Raw genomic sequence first — 20157 nt, forward strand, 5'->3', positions numbered from 1 at the left:
GACATTTCGCGAAAAGTTGCCAGTCGATGCATTTATGGGGGTGGCAGGCTTACAAATGGGTGCGGCTGAGGTCAGCCCTAGTCCGTCACTCCGTCCAGTTGGAGGCCTTGCTACGGCGAGGCCAATGAGGGGATGATTCGTATTAAGCTTATCCTCTTCAGCTGCTTGGCGGCAGGTTTTTGCGGCGCTAGTTTCAGGGGACTTATCGTGAAGATTGGCCATGAGAGCTGATACAGACATCGGATGCTCAAATGGAAGAATACTTTGGAATGCTGCTTTGAAATCACAACGATGGCGGTGTATGGTAGAGAAGGTATAAAACTGCACGTTTCGATTGCCTTTGATCTTCATCAGCAGCAGCAACTTCCATAGCAAACAACTACCAACCGTAAAAGCCGTACTCACCATGTCTTCCTACTTGATCAGCGGAGCCTCCAGAGGAATTGGTGTATGTACCCGTCGAAATCAGAGTCTCCAAATGGAATCACAGCTAACTCTGTTACTTGATAGTGGGAATTTGTCCGCAACCTTTCCAGCAACCCCTCCAACACGATCATCGGCCTTGTCCGCAACAAACCCGCGACCGACGAGCGCGCCGCGAAAGAATTGTCTGACCGTAAAAACGTCCACTTCGTCCAGGGCGACATCACGGACGTGGAATCCCTCAAGGCCGCCGCCGCCGAGACGTCCAAGATCACCGGCGGTGCCTTAGACTACCTCATTGGCAACGGCGCATGGCTCACGTGGGACGACGCGTTCGATGGTCCCAGTGCTCTGTAGGCCTAACCCTCCCAAAAAATGCCCTGTGACACGATTGGGAGCCTAAACTAACAAATAATCCAACAGGGACCAGAGGGATCCTCAGGCCTTCGAAGAGCTGCTCCTCAACAACTTCAAGACCAACTGCATCGGCAACATCCACCTCTTCAGTACCTTCATCCCTCTTATCCTGAAGGGAACGGTGAAGAAGGTCATTCATATTTCCAGTGGTCACGCCGAGACAGGCCTCGCTGTCAACCTTGGCATCCACGTCCAGTCCGCCTACGCGATCAGCAAGATAGCAGCCAACATGGCGACGGCCAAGTTCAGCATCGAGTACGCCAAGGATGGCGTCTTGTTCTTGAACTTGTGTCCCGGCGTTGTTGATACCGGTCACTACGACAAGAGTATGTGCATGTTCCTCTCTGGTTAGGGTTTCTGGCTGACAAAAGATTGTAGTGACGGAAGAACAGCTGGCTCTCCAGGCGCCAATGCTCCAAAAGTTCCAGGAGTATGCTCCTAGCTTCAAGGGGCCCAGACCTGTGGATATTGCAGTCGAAGACGTTCTTGCTGTGATTGAAAAGTCGAGTGTCGAGAATGGAGATAGTGGCAAGTTTTACTCTCACAAGGGTGACACGAAGACTTGGATTTCATAAGAGTTGTATATAGTAGCTGTTTAGTGGTATGAGAAGGATCTAGTCTCAATATAAAGAATAGAGGAACTTGATGAATTTTCTTCCCCACTCATTTGTGGCTGAGGTACCCAGGCGCTGAACAGAGCCGTAACTTGCTATTTAGTTCAGCACAGTCCCAGTCGCTCTTTCCTCACGATGACTGCAGCACGCACCTGACTCCGGGAAGGAGCGATCCATATTCAGAGCAAATGTAAAAAGAAAAGAACGATAAAAATGGCTCGCGTCGTGGTTATCTTGCTTCCCGCTAGAATACATCTTGCGCCGGTACAAAAAATGCAATCAAACGGCCCAGCCGCCTTCGCTTCGCCAGAAAAATAAAGCAGTCGCTGTCTCAGGTCATCAAGCATAGAATCATTGTTGCTATCGCTGTCGTTGTTATTTGTCGTTCTGTTTTCCGATTAACCCATCATGAGCTCCGGCAGTCGCGATCGCGCAGCTCTCTGACCAACTGGGGGATTGTCTGAAGGCTTCCAAGCGCCTAAGAGTCTTTTCACCATCTGCGCGTCTCGCAGGAACCAAATTGCCCATGTTGCCAGCGCGTAAACCACGAGCAAGAGCATGACAGTGTTGGTATTCTGCGATGACGGAGAAGAGTGCGTATTATTCCCGTGGAACAGATGCATACAAACAAGGGACTGTCATGGTCAGTGAGTTCCTCAGCTGTGCGCATATACGAACTTACTGCTACGAGTCCGACGGTTAGATAGTACCCTGTCGCGTCGGTGAATCCTGAAGGATGAAGATGGTGTTCGTCATTGCCGATAGCCAGAACAGGCTCTTTTGATGGTTCTCCAGAAATAACGGTGAGCTTTTCCTTGCGAATTTCGTCTTCGATGCGACTCGGCACTTTCGTCAACTCATACTGAAGCTGCCTGGCGTCTTCTGGTACCGGCAAGTCGACCGATTCTTCCTCGACAAAGGTATCTGCTTCATCGTTCCATTGGTCTTCATCATCCCATTGATTTGACTCCCATTGCAGAGGCTCGTTGTCGTCAAATCTCGCAGCCTCGGCGTCCTCTTCTGTCTCCCATCCATCCTCGTAGACAATTTGCGGCGGCGGTTTTACATATTTCTCGGTCAGAACATCCAGGTATTTGTTCTGTTCTGCCAATTGCGCGCGAATATCATGTAGCGCGTCGACGATGTCTCTGATCTGGTCGCACAGGATGTTCTCTGAAGACCCCCCTGACTCATACGACTGAGGTTCCGCCTCGCCTGGAAATGCGCCTGGTAACATGATGGCGGTAATGCTAGGAGATATGGTGATAGTGTATCATGATACGAGGTCGAAGAAGTCAAAGAAAGGAAGATGAGTTGGCGTTGGGCGTGTTTGAGGTTCACCGCACTTTCCACTTTCTTTCCCTTTTAGCCCTGACCCCTCACCCTAATTTAGTGCCCTAACTCCACACCAGCATTGACCTTGAAAGAAGACTGCGCAATCGCTGGACGAGAATGATAGTTTATAAGGTATTCTATAGAGAATTACAGAGTAGCCAATTCAAATAAGACCCCTTGCACTCCTGCCTCACCGCGGCCCGTGCATTCCCAACTGGCGATCTCACCGTGGGCTTCGGGCCTCAACAATGTCGACCCACTCCTGCTCTAAGCCCAATTGGACATTCTCCACTTCTTTCTCTTGATGACTCGCAGTATCGAGTTCTTTTCCGGAGACTGGTAAGTGCGGGATGAAAAAGAAACAAAACAATCTCGTCGTGCGCAGACTGTGTACTCTGTAAGAAAGGACTCGTCACATTGATCTGCTTAGCGCAGTGCTCGCATTCCAGGAACCCCGAATTGTGCATGCTTCTGGCATTCCTGGGACCAATTATTGACTGTGTTGGAGACTTGGAGAATGAACGTGTGGAGAGAGATGCAGCGCACGGTCTTCTCTCCAGTCTCGAAGTCCAGAGCTCAGACTGTTGAGCACTGCGAAGCAGATTACAACTGAACAAGTTCTTACTCTCTTCCACTCCAGCAATTTCTCTTCTTATAGCGTGGGTAATTATAAAGAGCAAATATCAAGCCTATTTTTACTTTGAATAGCGTTTAGGTTTTTCTAATCTTGTAATAATATTCAGAATCTAAGACAGATAGTACACGATACCTATGGCTATTTTAGACCTTTGTATTGATTGGAGTCTAGACAACTCTCAGTGGTCAATATATATTTACTATTGCAGTGGGTGTTACGGTAGCCAGCTGATTCGGCCCACATGGGCGCGTGCGGTTCCATGGATACGTAGCTCGAGGCGTGGCTAATGATGTGCTGCTGGTGCCTGAGATCGAGAGCAAAGTTTATTCCATCCACTTGCACGCGTATCATCTACAGTGAAGTCGGAGTTCTATAAATCATGAGTGTCCCAACCAGGCACTGGCCGAGTGGTATCCCGTCATCTATTCAAGGGCATCCAGCGGGTAATCTGTCGATGGAGGAGCTTAAGGAGGAAGTTAAGGGGTGGCTTTTATTTGTTCAGGCAAGTTCCAACTTCAACCTACCCGGACGTCATGATCGAGGTCCTGATTTTTTACTAGGAGAACTGGATCCCTCGCTTTCGGGCTTTACCTGATCAAGATCGTAGCGAGGTGAATGATGAATACGAGCTGCGACAGCGGCGGGAGCTCGTCGAGCAATGGGCTTCTGCAACCCAGGACCTTCGAAATGTATGGTATGCTCCTCTCACATATGATTCTGTTCCTTCGCAAGGCTGAGGTCGGTAATCAGTCGTACCACACCCGAGCCGAAACCCCAGCGGACAATGAAGAACCTCGATATCCACCACCGGCATTAGAACGGATACAAGAGACAATACAGCAATATGACCGCGGTGCTCTCATATGCCTTGCCCCAATCAACCCAACGAACGAGCTTAACCGCGCTAGACTGGTAAAACTCGCGATTCTACTCTACCGCCACGATGCGGAGGCAGGACATTGTCTTGAAAACGCATATATTCCCGTCGTTCTAGACCTAAACCCCATGTATGGAAGCCGAAGTAGCTTCGAGGACTTCCCCCGCTGGTCTTATCTTGACAGGGCGGACTTTAGCTCGATATACCTTACGCGCTCCGGAACGGTCGTCTACAACGGCTTTCTAGGACCATATTTCTTAATAGACCAAGAGGGATTGGGAACAGGACGCCTTTCACTCGTTGAGTTCAATCAAAACGGCACTGTCAAACATGCGATTCCGATCCGACCCTTCAATATGCGCTGGCCGTATATGGATCTCACTGTCAACGGCAAGGAAATAGAAGAGATTGTATGTTCTGACGGCGGCAAAAAACATCAAAATACACCGTGAGTGGTCCTGAACTTTGCTATTTCTTTAGACAAAGCTAACATCATATAGAATAAACATGGACCTCCCAATCCTCGATATCCTCACCTCCGCAAAAGAAGCAAACCAGCTCGACGCTGATACAGCGCTCTGCAACCGTGAGCAATGGACTGAAGATGTCGAGCTGTATGCACCGGGGTATCTAGCTCTTGAAGCGCAAGGTCGCGAGGCAGACTATAATTTGTCTAACCTTGTGGACCCCGAGAGTCTTAGGGGCGTGAAGAAGAGGATATGGGATAAGTTGAAGGGCAATCAGGTTTCGGGGTTTACATACTTGCCGAGTGTACCGGAGGCAAAGAGAAGGGAGATCCTGGGGAGTAGAGCGCCTCCGATGGACTTTCAGGCCATGTTGAAGCGGTTGAGTCAAGGGCATCAGGACGGCAGGGGTGGGTAGTTTACAATTATCTTATTGTCTGTTGGTAGTTGATATGCACCCTATGCAATGTAATGCTCTGAGAAGACGTTATACTCCTTCTTCTGCTACGAAAGAAGATTCCTTCAGCGCCGTGAAACAGGGAAGCCCCAGCGCACTGTACAATGACGATCGTCTTCGGCAGAAATCCGGTATCGCGTGCTTTCAATAGAGCCGCCATTGTCATGAGGTGAGAGCTCCAATCTTTACATTGAGGATAGGCTTTGTTATCATAGAAGACCACCTACTCCTTCCTTACAAACGAGAGCAATAAAAGGTCCTTTCACCCTTGTTCCAGCTCTTTGTAAACTTCCTTGGACAACTGAATAGTCTTGTAATGCATTTATTTGCTTCTCAGACTTGGATTGACTGGTAGGGTAGGGCTGGGCGAAATAAAATGGTACTCGAATACCAAGAATGTCCCATTGACTCCATCTTTATCTCATCACCATTCCAAGACGAACAGCTCGACCAAAAGCAACAATCGACTGCCGAGCTGAAAGATGTGCTTCAGACTGCCTAAGCTCGCCCAGAAAAAACCCCCCTCCTGCCCCTTCCCATTTCCCATCACACTTCCACGACCTCGTCAGAGCCGTGGCCGACGAAAAGGACGACTTAAAGTGGTTCACCGACTCCCTCGCCCGACCAAGTCAATCTACACCCTCAGACCCAACACTCGAAGACCACAAGATCTACGTCGGCGTGAAATGATCCTCAGAAGGAACACCAAACAACCACATTATCATCCTGCACGGCCTAACAAGCTATACATGCCGCTGGCTCTACACATACCCAGCCCCAAACGGAAAATCCAAAACAGACGTCACCGAGTATCCGTGTACAGAGTACAACTGTACACATCTCGATCTAGGCATGAGTTTCGCAGGGATATTAAGGGCGCAAAATACCAGCGGTTCAAAGATACAATTTTCAAGACCAAAGCGGGGAACAGTCGCGTCTGGGCATGTGCTATCTTTAAAAGGTGTTTGAGGAAGGGCGTTTTGGTGTATGATGAGGAGTATAAAAGCTTTGAGAAATATTTCATGCCCGGGGGACTGACGGGGCCTGGGTCTGCGGATGTTGGGACTTGTTGATGTATGAGGCTGGTGGAAGGGGGGGTTGTTTGAGGAGGAGAGGATTTTGTTGAGGGTTTTTTATGAGGGGTGTGAGGGGGTGAATTTTTAGGTTCATTCGAGTGTCAGAATTTAGAAGTTTTTGGAATAAATATAGTTCCTGTGTATTCAGTAATCTGGAACTTGCCAACAGACGGGATTCATATTCTATTGCCTAGCACATGTCTTGCGCATCCTGCTATGACTGTAGGGTTATAGTATGTATATTGGTGGTAGTTATAAAAATCCTTGGCTAAAATGGCGCGACTCGTCTATTGCTCATACATGCAGCACGTTAGACTGAAACAAATTAGGGCTCTTGGTAGCAGGTACCCCAACTCCTATAGTATCACGCCTTCTGTGCAAGGGATTTCGTGAGGTCGCGCAGACCTTGTACCGCATTGAAGTCAGACGGGGTTTCGTTTGTTATAAAGAGGCGAACCTGTTGCATGCATGCATCGATGAACCTATTCTTTAATACTCAAACATCGTAAGTCCTTTACCGTAAAACGGAGCTGCGGCGTAAATCAAGACATCCAGCACGTGATATATGTAGGTGGTGTCAGGACGAAAGCACGATTCTGTCGTGCAGCTGACGCCATTGCTATGGTGTAATTTAAACTGATAAGCTAGACTTGTCTCCAATATCTCTGCGTATTAAGGTGCGGTTTCCCGGGATGCTTGCATTTCAAAGAATCACGTCTGGAGTTCTTTTGGGCGTTACCACGAATGCAAAATGTCATCCCTTGCTACAAATAGCGGAGATGAGATTATGAGCAAGACGGCGCAGAGTACGATAAGCAGACAAGAGGCGCCGTCTGAAGGCCCTGTTGACCAGTATGACAATGACATAATTGATCCCAAAGAGGAGCGAGCATTTGTATGGCAGCTAAGGCGCATGCCTCCTCACAACTATCCGTGTGGTCTGCTAACGTGCTCTTTGCCCAGGTATGGAGACTAGACTTGGGGTTCCTAGTGATAGGATTCCTCGGCTATGTGTTCAAGTATCTTGACCAAATCAATATTGTACGTTGTACGCTATAGGTATCGCTTCCGAGGCATGAGCTGATGATTCGGTCATTTAGAGCAACGCATATGTTTCAGGCATGCAAGATGACTTGAAGCTTTACGGCAATGAGCTGAACTACTTTACCACATATTTCAAGTAGGAGTTTTGAATCCGTCTGTCAGATTTATCTTCATTGCTAATATTCATCATCCTTCAGCATCGGCTACATGATCATGCTGTTTCCATCTTGCATTCTCATCTCTTACATTGGTCCCTCTGTTTGGCTTCCATCATGCGAGGTCAGTGTCCATAGCCCGTATTTCACATATACCCACTGACTAGCGTTAATCTAGTAGGTTCTCTGGGGCGTTTTCACTTGCTGCCTATCAATCGTGACTAACGAGAACCAAGTCTACGGTCTCCGGTTCCTCGTCGGTTTCTTCGAGGGTTCAACATGGCCGGGTTACTATACAATCATTAGGTGAGATACTTGTCAAAAAGCACCATGAATGGAGTCAAGAGAGGATTTTGCCAACCAGACATTTTACAGCCAATGGTACTTACCAGAGGAGCTTGCTCTACGAATGAGTCTGTACAACATTGCGCAGCCAGTCGGTGCCATGCTGTCCGGTGCTATCCAGGGTTCCTTGGCTACGAATCTGGATGGGTCGCTTGGTCGGGCTGGATGGAGATGGGCTTTTATAATCAATGTGAGTCTAGTTTTCTCTCTTGCTCTCATGATATCTCCGACAATGCTCGAATCATTCGCTAACACACATTCCGCTAGGGTGTTTGCACCATCTTTATTGCGCTGATAGCATTTTTTCTTCTTCCTGGCTATGTATGCTGCTTCTGACTTCCACTGGCCTTCTATGTTCTGCGTTTACTGTGATGAAGCTAATGGGTCTCATTTCGATTGACAGCCGGAGCGCCCGAACCCGCTCGCAAAGCTTTATCTCAAAGATCGGCACATAGGTATGGAAACCCTTTTTTAACAGCCCACTGTCGTCCAAGATTTAGATCTGACCATGAACCTCAGACATTGCACTCGCAAGAGCGAGACGAGTAGGACGGAAGCCCCAGACAGGAATCACACTCAAGAGTTTCCTACGGACGTTTAAGATTTGGTTCTTCTGGGCTATTGTCCGTAAGTTACTTCTACCGACATCATGTCGCTGCCTTAGAATCAGCCTCCACATTTGGTAGAATGGAGTCGTGGACAAATACTAAGGAACTATTTCCCGTCTCTAGTTTCCTGGCCCATCGGAAGCAATACGGTCCCAACGAACTACTTCAACTTGTGGCTGAAGTCCTTGAAGAATGATGACGGAACTGCAAGATAGTAAGTTCCACGGCGCTTTGGATAATATATACCATGATATAGGCCCTAGCGACTGACGAAATACCTCACGTCAGCTCAGTGGGAATGCTCAACTACCTACCCATCGCCGGACAAGCTATCCAGCTCGTCATCGAAGTACTCTTCAGTGGCCTAAGTGACCGATTTGGACGTTTCCCCTTTCTACTTGTTCATTCCGTGAGCCACCCAATATTCTAATCGGCGTATAGCCCAGAGGACGTGCGCTGACCCGTGGGCTTCTTCTCAGACAATCAACATAACATCCCTCATTATCCTAACCATCCAACCCGCGAACGACCGGCTCCATATGGCCGGCTATTACCTCAATTACATGGGCGCGTAAGTACATTCCCTCCGATGCCTATCCATCCCCGGAAAGTCTACTAAGCAAATATACAAAACAGCGTCTCCCTAATGCTCCTCTGCTCCTGGGCCTCGACACACCTCCAGGATGAGCCCGAAGCACGCACCATCCTCTTTGCGAGTGGAACAATCATATCCTATACACTCAACGCCTTTGTTCCCATTGCTGCATTTCCGGCATCCGAAGCCCCTCATTGGCAGATTGGAGCGAAGTTGTACTTGGGGTTTGCATGCGTTGCAGCTGTGGCGTTTGTGGGGATCTGGGTTGGATTTAGGACAGAGGAGAGAAACGGGAAGAGGAAAAATGAACGGGATGTCCCTGATGGGCGAGACAACGTTTGAAAGTATGTGACCTCCAATGTTGGGTACCACGCTTCCTCACTCGGTTTCGGTGGTATAGAAACCGGAGACGGTGATGGTATTGTGTGTAGGTAGTAAATGATCTGAGACTATGGCAAGGCCCAAGAACTCAAATTATCTTGTATGCGAGATAGCAGCCTTGCGACTGGAGGAGGTTATGGTCTATTGTTAGTTGCCTTAATTATTGAAGGAAATCTGTTGAATAGTAGTCGAAACCGTCCATTTTAATAGAACTAGCACGCCGTAAAAGTCCGACGGCTTCGACGTAGTGACATGTTCCACGATACAGAAATCTATTACTCCAATTGTGTAGTCATACTTATACTCAGGACTGCAACTAATTGGCCGTTTGCAATAATGGATGACTCGGATAGCAGCCGAGCTCGCGCGAGCTCGTGCGGCAGATCCCCTTTGGTGCCTTCTTACGCCTCAACTTCGGGATTCTTTCTGTCTGACGTGGTTCAGTGTGTTGGAATAGTAGTAAATTGTAAAAGATATAGCGATGTGTGAGTCGGCACGACATGAGGACCTGGAATTCTGCCGCTTGGAAAGTGGGAGTCCCAGGCTCTGAAATTCAAGATCTATGCCAGGAGGTGGTATCAACCCTTAATGTTCCACTGTACAATGCCCCACTGGCAGTTCGATTTTGCAGTTGTAGGCAAGGGTTCTTTGTAGCTATTCAAAACCACTGGATCGCGGGTTGGGCAAGGAGCCAATATAACCTTCCTCATATTCCGTATTCTCCACGAGAACAACAGAGTACGATCATGCTGCTTCAAGTGAGCCATAAAATGGAAGCTCCAACCAATTTCGGAACTCTTAACTCGGATCAAGGCTCCGCGCAGCCGGATATCGTTGGGTTTATATTGGGGCCTATCCCCAGTGCCCGTTATCCATCCCTCGCTTATCTCAACATAAAGCGAACGCATACCAATGGACCCAGCCACAATATATCCCACTCCAGGCGCCAATTCCCGGAAATGTCCTCGAAGATCTGCAATTGCATGTTCTCTCTGCCGCCTTCGTAAAGTCAAGGTACTTACCTAGTCTGCATTCCGTCCCCGACCACAATCCCCACCGGCTGCTGACTCCCGGCACCCGTACAGGGCGACGGTAATCTTCCATGCACTTATTGTGCTTCTCGCAAAGCGCAATGCACCTTCCATCCCAGCAAGAGAAGATACGTGCCTATCGAGAGCCCTGGTGATGTCTTAGCTTCCCGTTCTCTACTTGAACCAACAACTCCTCGGGGGAACGCAGCCGACAAGCGTCATTCACCAGATACCCCTGAACCAAGCAATGTGCCAGAAGACAAAATCGGTTATGAAAAAGCCAGGCATAGGACTGTGCTGACCACCCAGTTGCCTCTGTACACGAGCCATCATGGAAGCCAACAAGGTCAACGATGCAGAGACAAAGAGGTGGAGCTTGACCTTGCCTCTGTGCTGCCTCAATCCGATAAGCATGGTTTCGACATGCCCATCTCCTTAAACTTAATCTCCTTTTACTATTTCCTTTGCTTTCATGATCGGCTTTGGGCTTTGATGCCTCCATGATGAACGGGCTCCAGGCACTGGGCAACTGGATCAGCTACTTTGGCAACCCAAGCAGCAGCCTCCTGGGTCTTCTCAATGCCATTTTGACAATTGGTGCGGTATGGACCCCCCTCCCATATAAGGCAACACATAACCATCATGAACTATCTGGCTCCTTTTTCTCTCTTTAAAGACCGTATCCTGCCTATACATATCCAGCCTCTCTGACAAATTTGGCAGAAAGCTGGCACTGCTCTTGGGCCTCGTTATCATGATCCGGGCCTCAATCATGCAAGCAGCCTGCCACAACCTCACCACATTCGTCGTCTCACGATTCTGTGTCGGCCTGGGCATGTCATCTGCGTCCATCCCAGCCCCCGTTATTATCACCGAGACCGCATACCCGACTCACCGCGGCAAGATGGCCAACATGACCTTCACCGTTTTCTACCTAGGCTCTATTGCAGCCAGCTGGTCGACATATGCGACATATCGTGGAAGGCCTCTTGATTTGGTAGGTGCCTGAATCTTTCACAGTGAGAAGAAAAGTCCCATCATAAAGCACCCTAGCCCTCTGAAAGCCATGCAAGAATGCCCTACAGATAGAAGTTGCGCTGGTCGAATATGATAGGTTAGTGTTTTGGTACATTTATCGCATTATTGAGTATGGTATAGTATCGGCACACACAGCAGAAGACAAGATAAGCTACACCATGCCATAGGCATTAGAGAGAAGCGAGGTTGCACATGATGAAATCTGTTCTCTCATGCAAACAATGGACTCCCATCCATTTAGTGTTGAAATTGGAACCATGGCGTCGTTTATGCGCTCAGAGCAAGGTCATACTGTGTTAAGACCGCTCGGCCTTGGTCATCTATGCGAGGTGCAAGGCTTTACCGTAAACTGGAATATGACCAATAATTTCAACGTGGATGTAACGTCGTTCAATGGCTTCAAGGAAAGCCGAGTAATTGGTATTGATGTGTCGCGGTTCATTGGTTTTTTTTTTTTTTTTTTTTTTTTTTTTTTTTTTTTTTTTTTTTTTTTTTTTTTTTTTTTTTTTTTTTTGAGCTTTTACTGGGGGTTTACTATTAATTCGAACGGGCCAGCTGGCTTTACTATCATTGCCGGCCTGGAATCGATGTAAAATAGGAGCCTCGACGGGCATTCGGCATTCGGATTACAAAGTGTATATCTACCTGTACGTAATGATCTCTTATTCAATATCACAAGTAACACGCATATACACACCTTGATGACGGACGTAGATCTCTGTGCTCTATGCGCCCGACGACCAGCCACTCTTCTAGCTAGCTAAAGACAACTCCCGTCGACTTATTGTATATCCAAGCTGGGTACAATCTACCTTGATTATCCTGCAAGGCCCTACCTTTCCCCAGTCATAAATGACTCCATCCAGTAGGCAATGACATCTCTCCGGAGGTCATCTTTCTGGACGCGTTGCAGCTGAGTGGCATTGACGTCGAAGACGAGAGTCTGGGGATCATGGAGGCTATAAGCAGGCCAAGGCGTGGAAGTTCCCGCTGCACGCAAAAAAAAACCTGTTATTAGCATATTCAAGGAATCGTCCAAGGAAAAACAGTGTCAATTTGAATAACAAGACTTACACAGGATATTGTTAGGGCTCAGTGTGTTAACGAAGCTGATCAACATGCTGCTCATCAGGTAGCTCAATGGCTCCAAGGTAAGTTTCTGATCCGCCTAGTCGGAGGGGGAGAGCGACTCGGACAATGTAACGTTCTTGAAGAAGGCGATACCGTCCTGCTCTTGTGCACCGTACTGCCACCACTTCTCGTGGAGCAGGACATTGTAGACGTACGCGTAAGCATCCAGACCGTGCCTCGCCCACTAGGTAGAACGCCGAGCGCCGAAAGCGCTAAATTTTAGCAACTATTGTAGTGTTTCAAAAAGACGGATAAGATGATTTTTGAAAGGTAGGTTAGGACTTACTGCCTGGCTTGCGAGTCGTCGTCCGGCCTGCATGATCTTGTCCCCATTGTACGCACTAGAGCGCTTCCATTGATCACCCAGGCCAGTCTCCCTGCCAGGCCTCCCGTCGTGAGTGCCGGGGATGCCTTGGGCAGGATTATCAGGGTACAGCGCGCCTCCAAACAGCATGCAACTCAGTCACTTATTTCGTCTTTACGGCGCTAACTGTCCCGCTTGTTGAGTCGGTTGGAAGACGCGGGCTTATGCTCTCTTCTACAGCGGGACAGTTTGTGTGTGTCCTAGTGATAACGATTCTATTGCGGTTTGCGGAATTGAGAGGTAAGGATGGCAGAAGGTTTTGGATCCGCATCTATTGCATTCTTCTTCCTTCATTATATCTCTTTTGAATTGGGGATGCTTTCTGTCCCTTGACTTTATCCTACAGAGATTAGTTAATTGCCCTTGCGCTCTGAGACGGCAGCTGTGGCGACGGCTAGGAATTGGTTAGTGTTCCTACCCATACATATATACCATCTATCGTTGAGAAAGAGCAAGTGGGCTGGCTGGCTGGCTAGCGCAGAGAATGCAATGCAGGATAACAAACTTCATTGTCGTCGAAATTACACCAACTGGAATCCAGAAAATCGCGTGGAGATTCTGGATCGTGTGGACAATGCGGCGTATATTCCGGTTATATACGTCTTCTATCCTGGGACTGGTTCGTTTTTCCTACACTTAGCCCTAGCTCTCCACGACATTCACTCACAACCCTCTAACAAACCGCACATTGGAAGACCTGGGCGCGTACTATCGCTCGCAGCCGTCCCTGTTTGTCACGAAGGAACCTGATACTATATGTGTGAAGCGGCCGCTGAAATATGTTCAGCATGAGGAGAAGATGCGCATGAGTACGAATTTTAGAGGGCCAAGTGTTGGCAAGAGTGAGGCGCAGATTGTGGAACATATGAAGTGAGAGCTTGTCATTGCCTATGTTAGGGCTGATTATATCGGTCAAAAGGTGGTGCCCTGGCCCCACGAAAAATCCCATCATGGAATGAGCGTCTTTTCTAGCTATCATACACACAAATTTTAGATTTCCCATATCCTGTCTACAGCCTTGCGGTGCCATCATGAGCTGCACTTTTCCAGTCATATCTTTTTGGATGACTGATTTCCAGGCTGATAAGGCCTGCAAGATAAGGAAGCAGCCTTGCGTTTCTGAGAGCTGTCTGGAATATCAAAAGGCGAGAGATTTCATCCGCCACGCATAATCATCATGGATACAAAGCTGGGACAGTATTGTACCTATCAAACATGGAGGAAACACGGCTCATTTCCACCTGGAAATTGGTCGCTCCTTCCTATATGAATGGCGAGGATCAATGAGTTAAAAAGGAAGGAACGACCCGCGGCAGATTTCCACCCCGCCGGGAAAGAGCTGTTCAGTTCCAGCCCAGTTCCTAGTACGCTCCCTGACTGCAGCATCTAAGGGTACCTCGTCTTTACCTACCTATCTTTGTGGCAAAGCATCAGCTCACAAAACTTTAAATTTCATGATTACACCCTCGTGGAACACAGCCCTAGGCATAAGCCAATCTAGAAGATGTGAGCGTCACACTGGTGACCGCAGACAAGAGTAGGTACTTATAGTATGGTCGAAGCAAAAGGCAGAAATACAGCGATATCACAGTTCCTACCCGGATCGGCCAGGCCTGGCCATTCTACTTAGGTCTAGCTATACCTGGACAACATACCCGGGACTCGGAGTGGGATAATCAGATAATCTTATCAGATTGCGTCAGTTGAGATCTTGACGTTATGTCCGAGCTCTCTCTGTGGCATAGATAGCTCTGGAGTCTGGATAAACAATAAATCTGATTTCTTGCTTCTTCAATTTTTCGCTGAGCAGTAATAATTTTGCGTCATCAATTCAATCTCAAATCTAGAGCACTCAAATTCCATCGCGGTGGCTTCAACGCAAAAACCATATACAGTCTCACAATCACAGCCAAGAACGCTATCACCATCTCCAGGCAAAACCTCACATCCTTTCTCCCGAAAATCATCCTGATTACCCGACTGACTCACTCTAATCCCGACGTATTTGTATACCAAGTACCCCAAAAGTAAACTAAATCCGACCCTCGGGGCTCCCCTAACTCCGAGTCGGGACTATCTACCCTATCCGTCGACGGGAAGTATACTCCGATCAGCGCAGGACAGCGTCACTTCTCCACAGAGCACATCGAGTGCGGACACTGACAGCTACCTGCGAGTCTGGGAAATCCGGGTCTTTCTTTTTTGACTCATCTGGGTTTGGGTCCTGTCAGTTGGATGGGCGGAGATAACGTCATTTCAGCTTTCGGGGTTGGACAGCTCCGTATTGTGGTCGGTGCTTTGTTGGTGGGTGGGTGGGTTAGGGCTGATCGTACCCTTCATAGGGAGTAAGCGTAGGTGATTGCCTTCTCTACTCGGGTATAAAGGAACTCTAGACCCCGGTGGTTTTTGGGGTGGTTTATTATTATCAGATTATCAGATCCTCAGCACGTACCTATCAATCAACAATACCAAAGCCGTCGCTATGTCTGCCCCTATGTCTCAATCGAAGCCTCCTCGTTCTGTATGCCCCCTTCTCCTCCCTTCTCCTCCTCACATTTCTTCCCTCCCCCACATATGTTAAATCGTGTATACTAACACCCCCAGCGCGAACCCGGCCGCGAAATGAAACTCCTCCACTTCATCTACAGCCACCCAACACTCCCCTCCATCCGCGGAAACCCCCAGGCAGTGCTAAACCTCATCGACGAATTCAGCCAAACATACCACTTCATGACCGTCGGCCCAGCAAAAGGCCCCATCGTGACAGAGCTAATCGAAAAGAACAAGCCGTCAACCATGATCGAACTAGGCTGCTACGTCGGGTACTCCGCCATATTATACGGCGACGCAGTGCGCCGAAATGGAGGGAGGAAGTACTTCAGTCTTGAGCTTAACCCTGAGTGGGCGGCGATCGCGAATATGCTTATTGAACTTGCTGGGTTGAGAGATTTTGTGCGTGTCTTGGTGGGGAGGAGTGATGTTCTCTTGAACCAGTTGTTTGAGAGTGGGGAGGTTCAGCATGTTGAGTTGTTGTTTATTGATCATTATAAACCGGCTTATACGCTTGATTTGAAACTCTGCGAGCAATTGGGCAAGATCATTCCCGGTATCAGTGTGATCGCGGCTGATAATGTCATATTCCCGGGGAACCCGCCTTACCTGGAGTACGTGCGGAGTTCAGTTGAGAAGAAGAAGGAAGAGGCAGCTAAGGGACCAGTCAAGGCATATGAGATGGAAGGGTTCAATGAGAGGACGGTGGACTCTTATATGGGCGATGAGAATGCGCCGCGGTTTGAGATACTGGGGGATCCGAATCTGGTTTACGAGAGTGTGTTGAGGCAGCCAAAGGGGCATCATGTGAGTAACCCTTTTTATTCATTCTCGAAAGTAGATGATGTACTGATTGTTGGGATAGGATGCGATTGAAGTCACGCACTGCGTGGGCGTACAAGCATAAGTAGTAGGAGGAGAGATACCGAAATGAACAGAAAGGGAAGAATGTCCCCGATGCAAGCCGGACCGAGAGCTCGGAAATCAAAGGCCGTGGTTGCGGGTGGTTTGGCGGGGCAGACCAGACTTCCCGTCGCCAGGACCTTCCTCGACTCCGGACTCCCCCACATTCACATTGGCAGCTATCTTCTAGGTGTCATTTATGACTCTTGCTTAGAAATTCTAGATTCAATTGTCTTTACGTGTTCATATAAAGCCCTTTCCGCCCTAGTTTTTTCCACATTCGCCTCCCGCATCTCATCCCAAACCTACCTCTCCACGTTGAATAACAGCTACCCCGCCAAAATGTCCAAAACCTACAACATCGGCATAGTAGGCTACGGCTTCAGCGCAAAAACCTTCCACATCCCATTCATCCTCGACGTCCCCGCCTTCAAGCTCTACGCCATAAACCAGCGGACCCCCAAACCAGACGACGACGCCGAAAAGGACCACCCTGGTATCAAATCGTACCGATCTGCCGAGGAGCTCGTTAAGGACAGCAATGTCGACGTTGTTGTGATTACAACGGCCCCGGATCTACACTTTGATTTGTCGAAGCTTGCGCTGGAGAATGGGAAACATGTTATTTGCGAAAAGCCGTTTACGCCGACTTATAAGGAGGCAGCGGGGTTGGTGGAGATTGCGAAGAGGGCGGGGAAGTTTTTGGCTGTTTATCAGAGTAAGTCTTTCAATAATCCACATATAACCTATTCCAGGCACTCGCATCTAACGAGGAACTGCTACAGACCGCCGCTGGGATGCCGACTACGTAACACTCACAAAACTCCTCAAAACGGGCTCCCTCGGCCGCGTCGTGGAATTCGAAACACACTTTGACAGACACCGTCCGCAGGAACCAGCCCCCGCCGTCTCGAAATGGAAGAACAAGGTTGTCCCCGGCGGAAGCGCAATCCATGATCTCGGTTCGCATCTGCTTGATCAAGCTGTTCATCTCCTTGGTAAGCCCAAGCGCGTGACGGGGTTCGTGGGGACGCAGCGCGAGGTGAATAGCTCGGGGTACGAGGATAGTTTTACGGTTTTGTTGCATTATAAGGGTGGATTGCTTGTTACGGCTAAGGCTGGGGTTGTGAGTGCTGAGGAGGAGCAGTTGAGGTTTTGGGTTCGGGGTGAGAAGGGGTCTTTTAAGAAGGTTGGTCTCGACTCAGCTCCTCTATCAATGGGTGCAAGGTATTAACAGCGACAGTTCCACCTCGACATCCAAGAAGACCAGCTCAAGGCTGGCGTGAAGCCCAGTGACAGCGGGTACGGCCGCGAGCCAAGTGAGCGATACGGTATGCCTTGTCCTCCCTCTTCCTCTCCCTTGCCCATGTTAAGGAATCAACTAACATGCCACAAGGAACCCTCACAACAATCAAAGACGGCAAGCCCATCCGCGAAGTAACTCCCACCGTCGAACCACCCACCTGGTCAGAGTACTACCGCAAGATGGCGCGCGCGCTGGCAGGCGAGGGAGACCTCCCTGCTAGCGGCGAAGAAGCAGCCGAGATCATCCGGTTGATTGAGACGGTGCAGGAGAGTTCGAAGCAGGGGAAGACGTTGGATTTCTAGACTGCGGAAACCTGCCGTGAGAAGTAACCAGAGTACCTGGAAGATTCTGTGAGGAGTATACTCGTCTTGCCGCGTGAGGGGTGAGGAGAAGGTATACCGGGCTCGTGCGGAGAGATGGAAACGGCGTATACTCGGGGGTTCGTCGGCCCCTGTTTGGTGGTTCGGGGATCGTCGATCATCTAGTGCAGATTTCGAACTGCCGCTAGATCTCATGGACTGAACCGCATTAGTCTTGCTCTTATCATATCAGTGACATAGTTATAGAGCCTCCAAAATACATACCTCGTCAACCGAAACTCTCTGTATGCCATTGTCAGTGTTGTCAGTCTGATCAACCAAAAATACGGCAAATGACCTCATTGTAATAAGTTACGTACAAGATCCTCGGCCAATGTGGCGCTAAACCGCATGCGTAGTTTCTGTTACCCAACCCAAACGCCGTGAGTGGAAGAGCCAGAACATCACGAGTGCCAGGATGCTGCTGTGTTGCTCATCCGTGTCTCTCTTGTCTCTCCTCACGGTCCTCCGTTTCTCAATTTCAAGTCTGCATCCCATATAAAGAACTGCTCTCCGCGGAGATACACCCATCCCGGTTACTGCAGCTGCGCTCTTTGTTCGCCATGCCGCGACTGAAAATGGACTCTTTCGCCGCGTCAAGGTCATCGAGCTCGCTGGCTGATCTGACTGTCCTGACGGAAGGCACCAGATTCAGTTGAAATTGGCTTTTCTGTCTGGGGTAAACCTTGGCTAGAAGACTGTTCCGTTGCTGGTGGTGGGTATATAGTCCGCTGATCCGGTTTTGCGTCGTCCACGCTCAGGCATACTCTCCCTTGCTCGCTCCACTGCTGTGGATTGGTATTCGGGCCGCTCGGTTGCTCCTGGTGCTTATATCTGTTTGTCGAGTCCCAGTTTTGAGCAGCGGAGGTTTGTTCATTGAACCAGTGTTGGGAGACTCGCCACCAATATCGACTTACGGCCGGCGCATACAGTATGACGGGAAACATGCAGCGGGATCGTGGCGCCGCAAGGGAGCTTTCACATTCCTCGCGGCGTTCCTCTGAACATCAACGTCGACACCGTCTTGATTTTGCCCGCTGGCACTTCGACATTGATGCCATCCTCAACCCCTTTCTGCCGTCACCCCCATGGCACATGTTACCGCGGCCAGTCTCGCACTTTTTCGGATATAGAGGAGACAAGCCGCAGAAGGCACTGGGAAATCTTGTTATCTCTTTCTGGGCATTGATCTCGGTCTTTGGTGGTGTCCTTCTCATCTCGGAGATCTCCCTCCATGTACCCAAGTTCCGCGAACTCGATGCGCCAATCATCGTGGGCAGTTTTGTACGTATATGATATCAAACCCGTGTAATGACATACTAACCTTCATAGGGTGCTGCTGCTGTTCTCGAATTCTGCGCCATCGAGTCACCGTTTGCGCAACCGCGAAATGCTCTGTTCAGTCAGATTCTCGCAAGCATAATCGGTGTCGCCATCGCGAAGCTATTCGGCCTCAATCCTAGTGCTCATGACAAGCCACAAATTGCTGGGGCTCTGGCATGTGCTATCACGACAGTTGCAATGCTTCTGACCAACACGGTTCACCCACCTGCTGGAGCAACGGCTCTACTTGCTGCCACAGAACTCCAAGGAGTTGGTTGGTGGCTGATACCGATCATGTTGCTGGGCGTATGTCTGATGTTAACGGTGGCTTTGCTGCTCAACAACATTCAGCGTCGTTTCCCGGTGTACTGGTGGACGCCTCATCCGCTGGGGAAGCCAGAGCCGAAAGTCAAGGCACAGCCGCAGGACGTTGAAAGCGCACCGGCAGTCAAGCAGGGTAGTGACTCAGGATCATCCGAGTTTGACTTTTCAGAACCGATGCAGGTTATTATTCGGCCGGGTAATGTTGAGTGGTCGGACAATTTGTGGTTGGATGCAGATGAGAAAGAGGTGTTGGAGAGGATCAGTGAGCGGATGAAGCATGGTTGAGAGTTTAGATTATTTAACGGTACATAATAGCATACATAATAAGGCACCTTCCATACATGACATTGAACTATGCGTCGTTCCTGCCTTATCGATCAATAGAAAGGCGGTGATTAGT

General features: G+C 49.1%; 8 protein-coding genes across 8 annotated transcripts; 7 read left to right on the forward strand and 1 right to left on the reverse strand.

Annotated features, from left to right (window-relative positions):
* Positions 1 to 234: 234 nt before the first annotated feature.
* Positions 235 to 1484, forward strand: BDV14DRAFT_34348 (NAD(P)-binding protein). Its single transcript, XM_073776588.1, has 4 exons — positions 235 to 448; positions 511 to 776; positions 847 to 1166; positions 1219 to 1484. The coding sequence occupies exons 1-4, from the start codon at positions 407 to 409 to the stop codon at positions 1413 to 1415; spliced, it is 825 nt and encodes a 274-aa protein (XP_073629691.1). The 5' UTR covers positions 235 to 406; the 3' UTR covers positions 1416 to 1484.
* Positions 1165 to 2907, reverse strand: BDV14DRAFT_170519 (uncharacterized protein). The gene is made up of 2 exons (XM_073768218.1): positions 2137 to 2907; positions 1165 to 2089 (listed from the first exon to the last, which is right to left on the reverse strand). The coding sequence occupies exons 1-2, from the start codon at positions 2689 to 2691 to the stop codon at positions 1853 to 1855; spliced, it is 792 nt and encodes a 263-aa protein (XP_073629692.1). The 5' UTR covers positions 2692 to 2907; the 3' UTR covers positions 1165 to 1852.
* A 1206-nt stretch (positions 2908 to 4113) lies between these two features.
* Positions 4114 to 5185, forward strand: BDV14DRAFT_198538 (uncharacterized protein; the record flags this gene model as incomplete). Its single annotated transcript, XM_073772990.1, has 2 exons — positions 4114 to 4751; positions 4804 to 5185. The coding sequence occupies 2 exons, from the start codon at positions 4114 to 4116 to the stop codon at positions 5183 to 5185; spliced, it is 1020 nt and encodes a 339-aa protein (XP_073629693.1).
* Positions 5186 to 7051: 1866 nt separating this feature from the next.
* Positions 7052 to 9027, forward strand: BDV14DRAFT_198539 (major facilitator superfamily domain-containing protein; the record flags this gene model as incomplete). The annotated part of the gene is made up of 10 exons (XM_073772991.1): positions 7052 to 7195; positions 7264 to 7341; positions 7401 to 7480; positions 7542 to 7623; positions 7681 to 7805; positions 7875 to 8034; positions 8112 to 8165; positions 8248 to 8299; positions 8364 to 8471; positions 8894 to 9027. The coding sequence occupies 10 exons, from the start codon at positions 7052 to 7054 to the stop codon at positions 9025 to 9027; spliced, it is 1017 nt and encodes a 338-aa protein (XP_073629694.1).
* A 1935-nt stretch (positions 9028 to 10962) lies between these two features.
* BDV14DRAFT_198540 (uncharacterized protein) lies at positions 10963 to 11468 on the forward strand (the record flags this gene model as incomplete). The annotated part of the gene is made up of 2 exons (XM_073772992.1): positions 10963 to 11061; positions 11187 to 11468. The coding sequence occupies 2 exons, from the start codon at positions 10963 to 10965 to the stop codon at positions 11466 to 11468; spliced, it is 381 nt and encodes a 126-aa protein (XP_073629695.1).
* Positions 11469 to 15426: 3958 nt separating this feature from the next.
* BDV14DRAFT_207830 (O-methyltransferase) lies at positions 15427 to 16449 on the forward strand (the record flags this gene model as incomplete). The annotated part of the gene is made up of 3 exons (XM_073775248.1): positions 15427 to 15513; positions 15597 to 16349; positions 16408 to 16449. Exons 1-3 carry the CDS (start codon positions 15475 to 15477, stop codon positions 16447 to 16449), a joined length of 834 nt encoding a protein of 277 aa, XP_073629696.1. The 5' UTR covers positions 15427 to 15474.
* Positions 16450 to 16787: 338 nt separating this feature from the next.
* BDV14DRAFT_198542 (putative NAD binding Rossmann fold oxidoreductase) lies at positions 16788 to 18053 on the forward strand (the record flags this gene model as incomplete). Its single annotated transcript, XM_073772993.1, has 4 exons — positions 16788 to 17163; positions 17231 to 17634; positions 17689 to 17776; positions 17842 to 18053. The coding sequence occupies 4 exons, from the start codon at positions 16788 to 16790 to the stop codon at positions 18051 to 18053; spliced, it is 1080 nt and encodes a 359-aa protein (XP_073629697.1).
* An 827-nt stretch (positions 18054 to 18880) lies between these two features.
* BDV14DRAFT_34372 (HPP family protein) lies at positions 18881 to 20111 on the forward strand. Its single transcript, XM_073776589.1, has 2 exons — positions 18881 to 19394; positions 19443 to 20111. Exons 1-2 carry the CDS (start codon positions 19044 to 19046, stop codon positions 20040 to 20042), a joined length of 951 nt encoding a protein of 316 aa, XP_073629698.1. The 5' UTR covers positions 18881 to 19043; the 3' UTR covers positions 20043 to 20111.
* The last annotated feature ends 46 nt before the right edge of the window (positions 20112 to 20157 follow it).

This window comes from Aspergillus stella-maris (genome assembly GCF_047715825.1).
Source record: "Aspergillus stella-maris strain CBS 113639 unplaced genomic scaffold BDV14scaffold_17, whole genome shotgun sequence".
Lineage (NCBI taxonomy): Eukaryota > Fungi > Ascomycota > Eurotiomycetes > Eurotiales > Aspergillaceae > Aspergillus > Aspergillus stella-maris.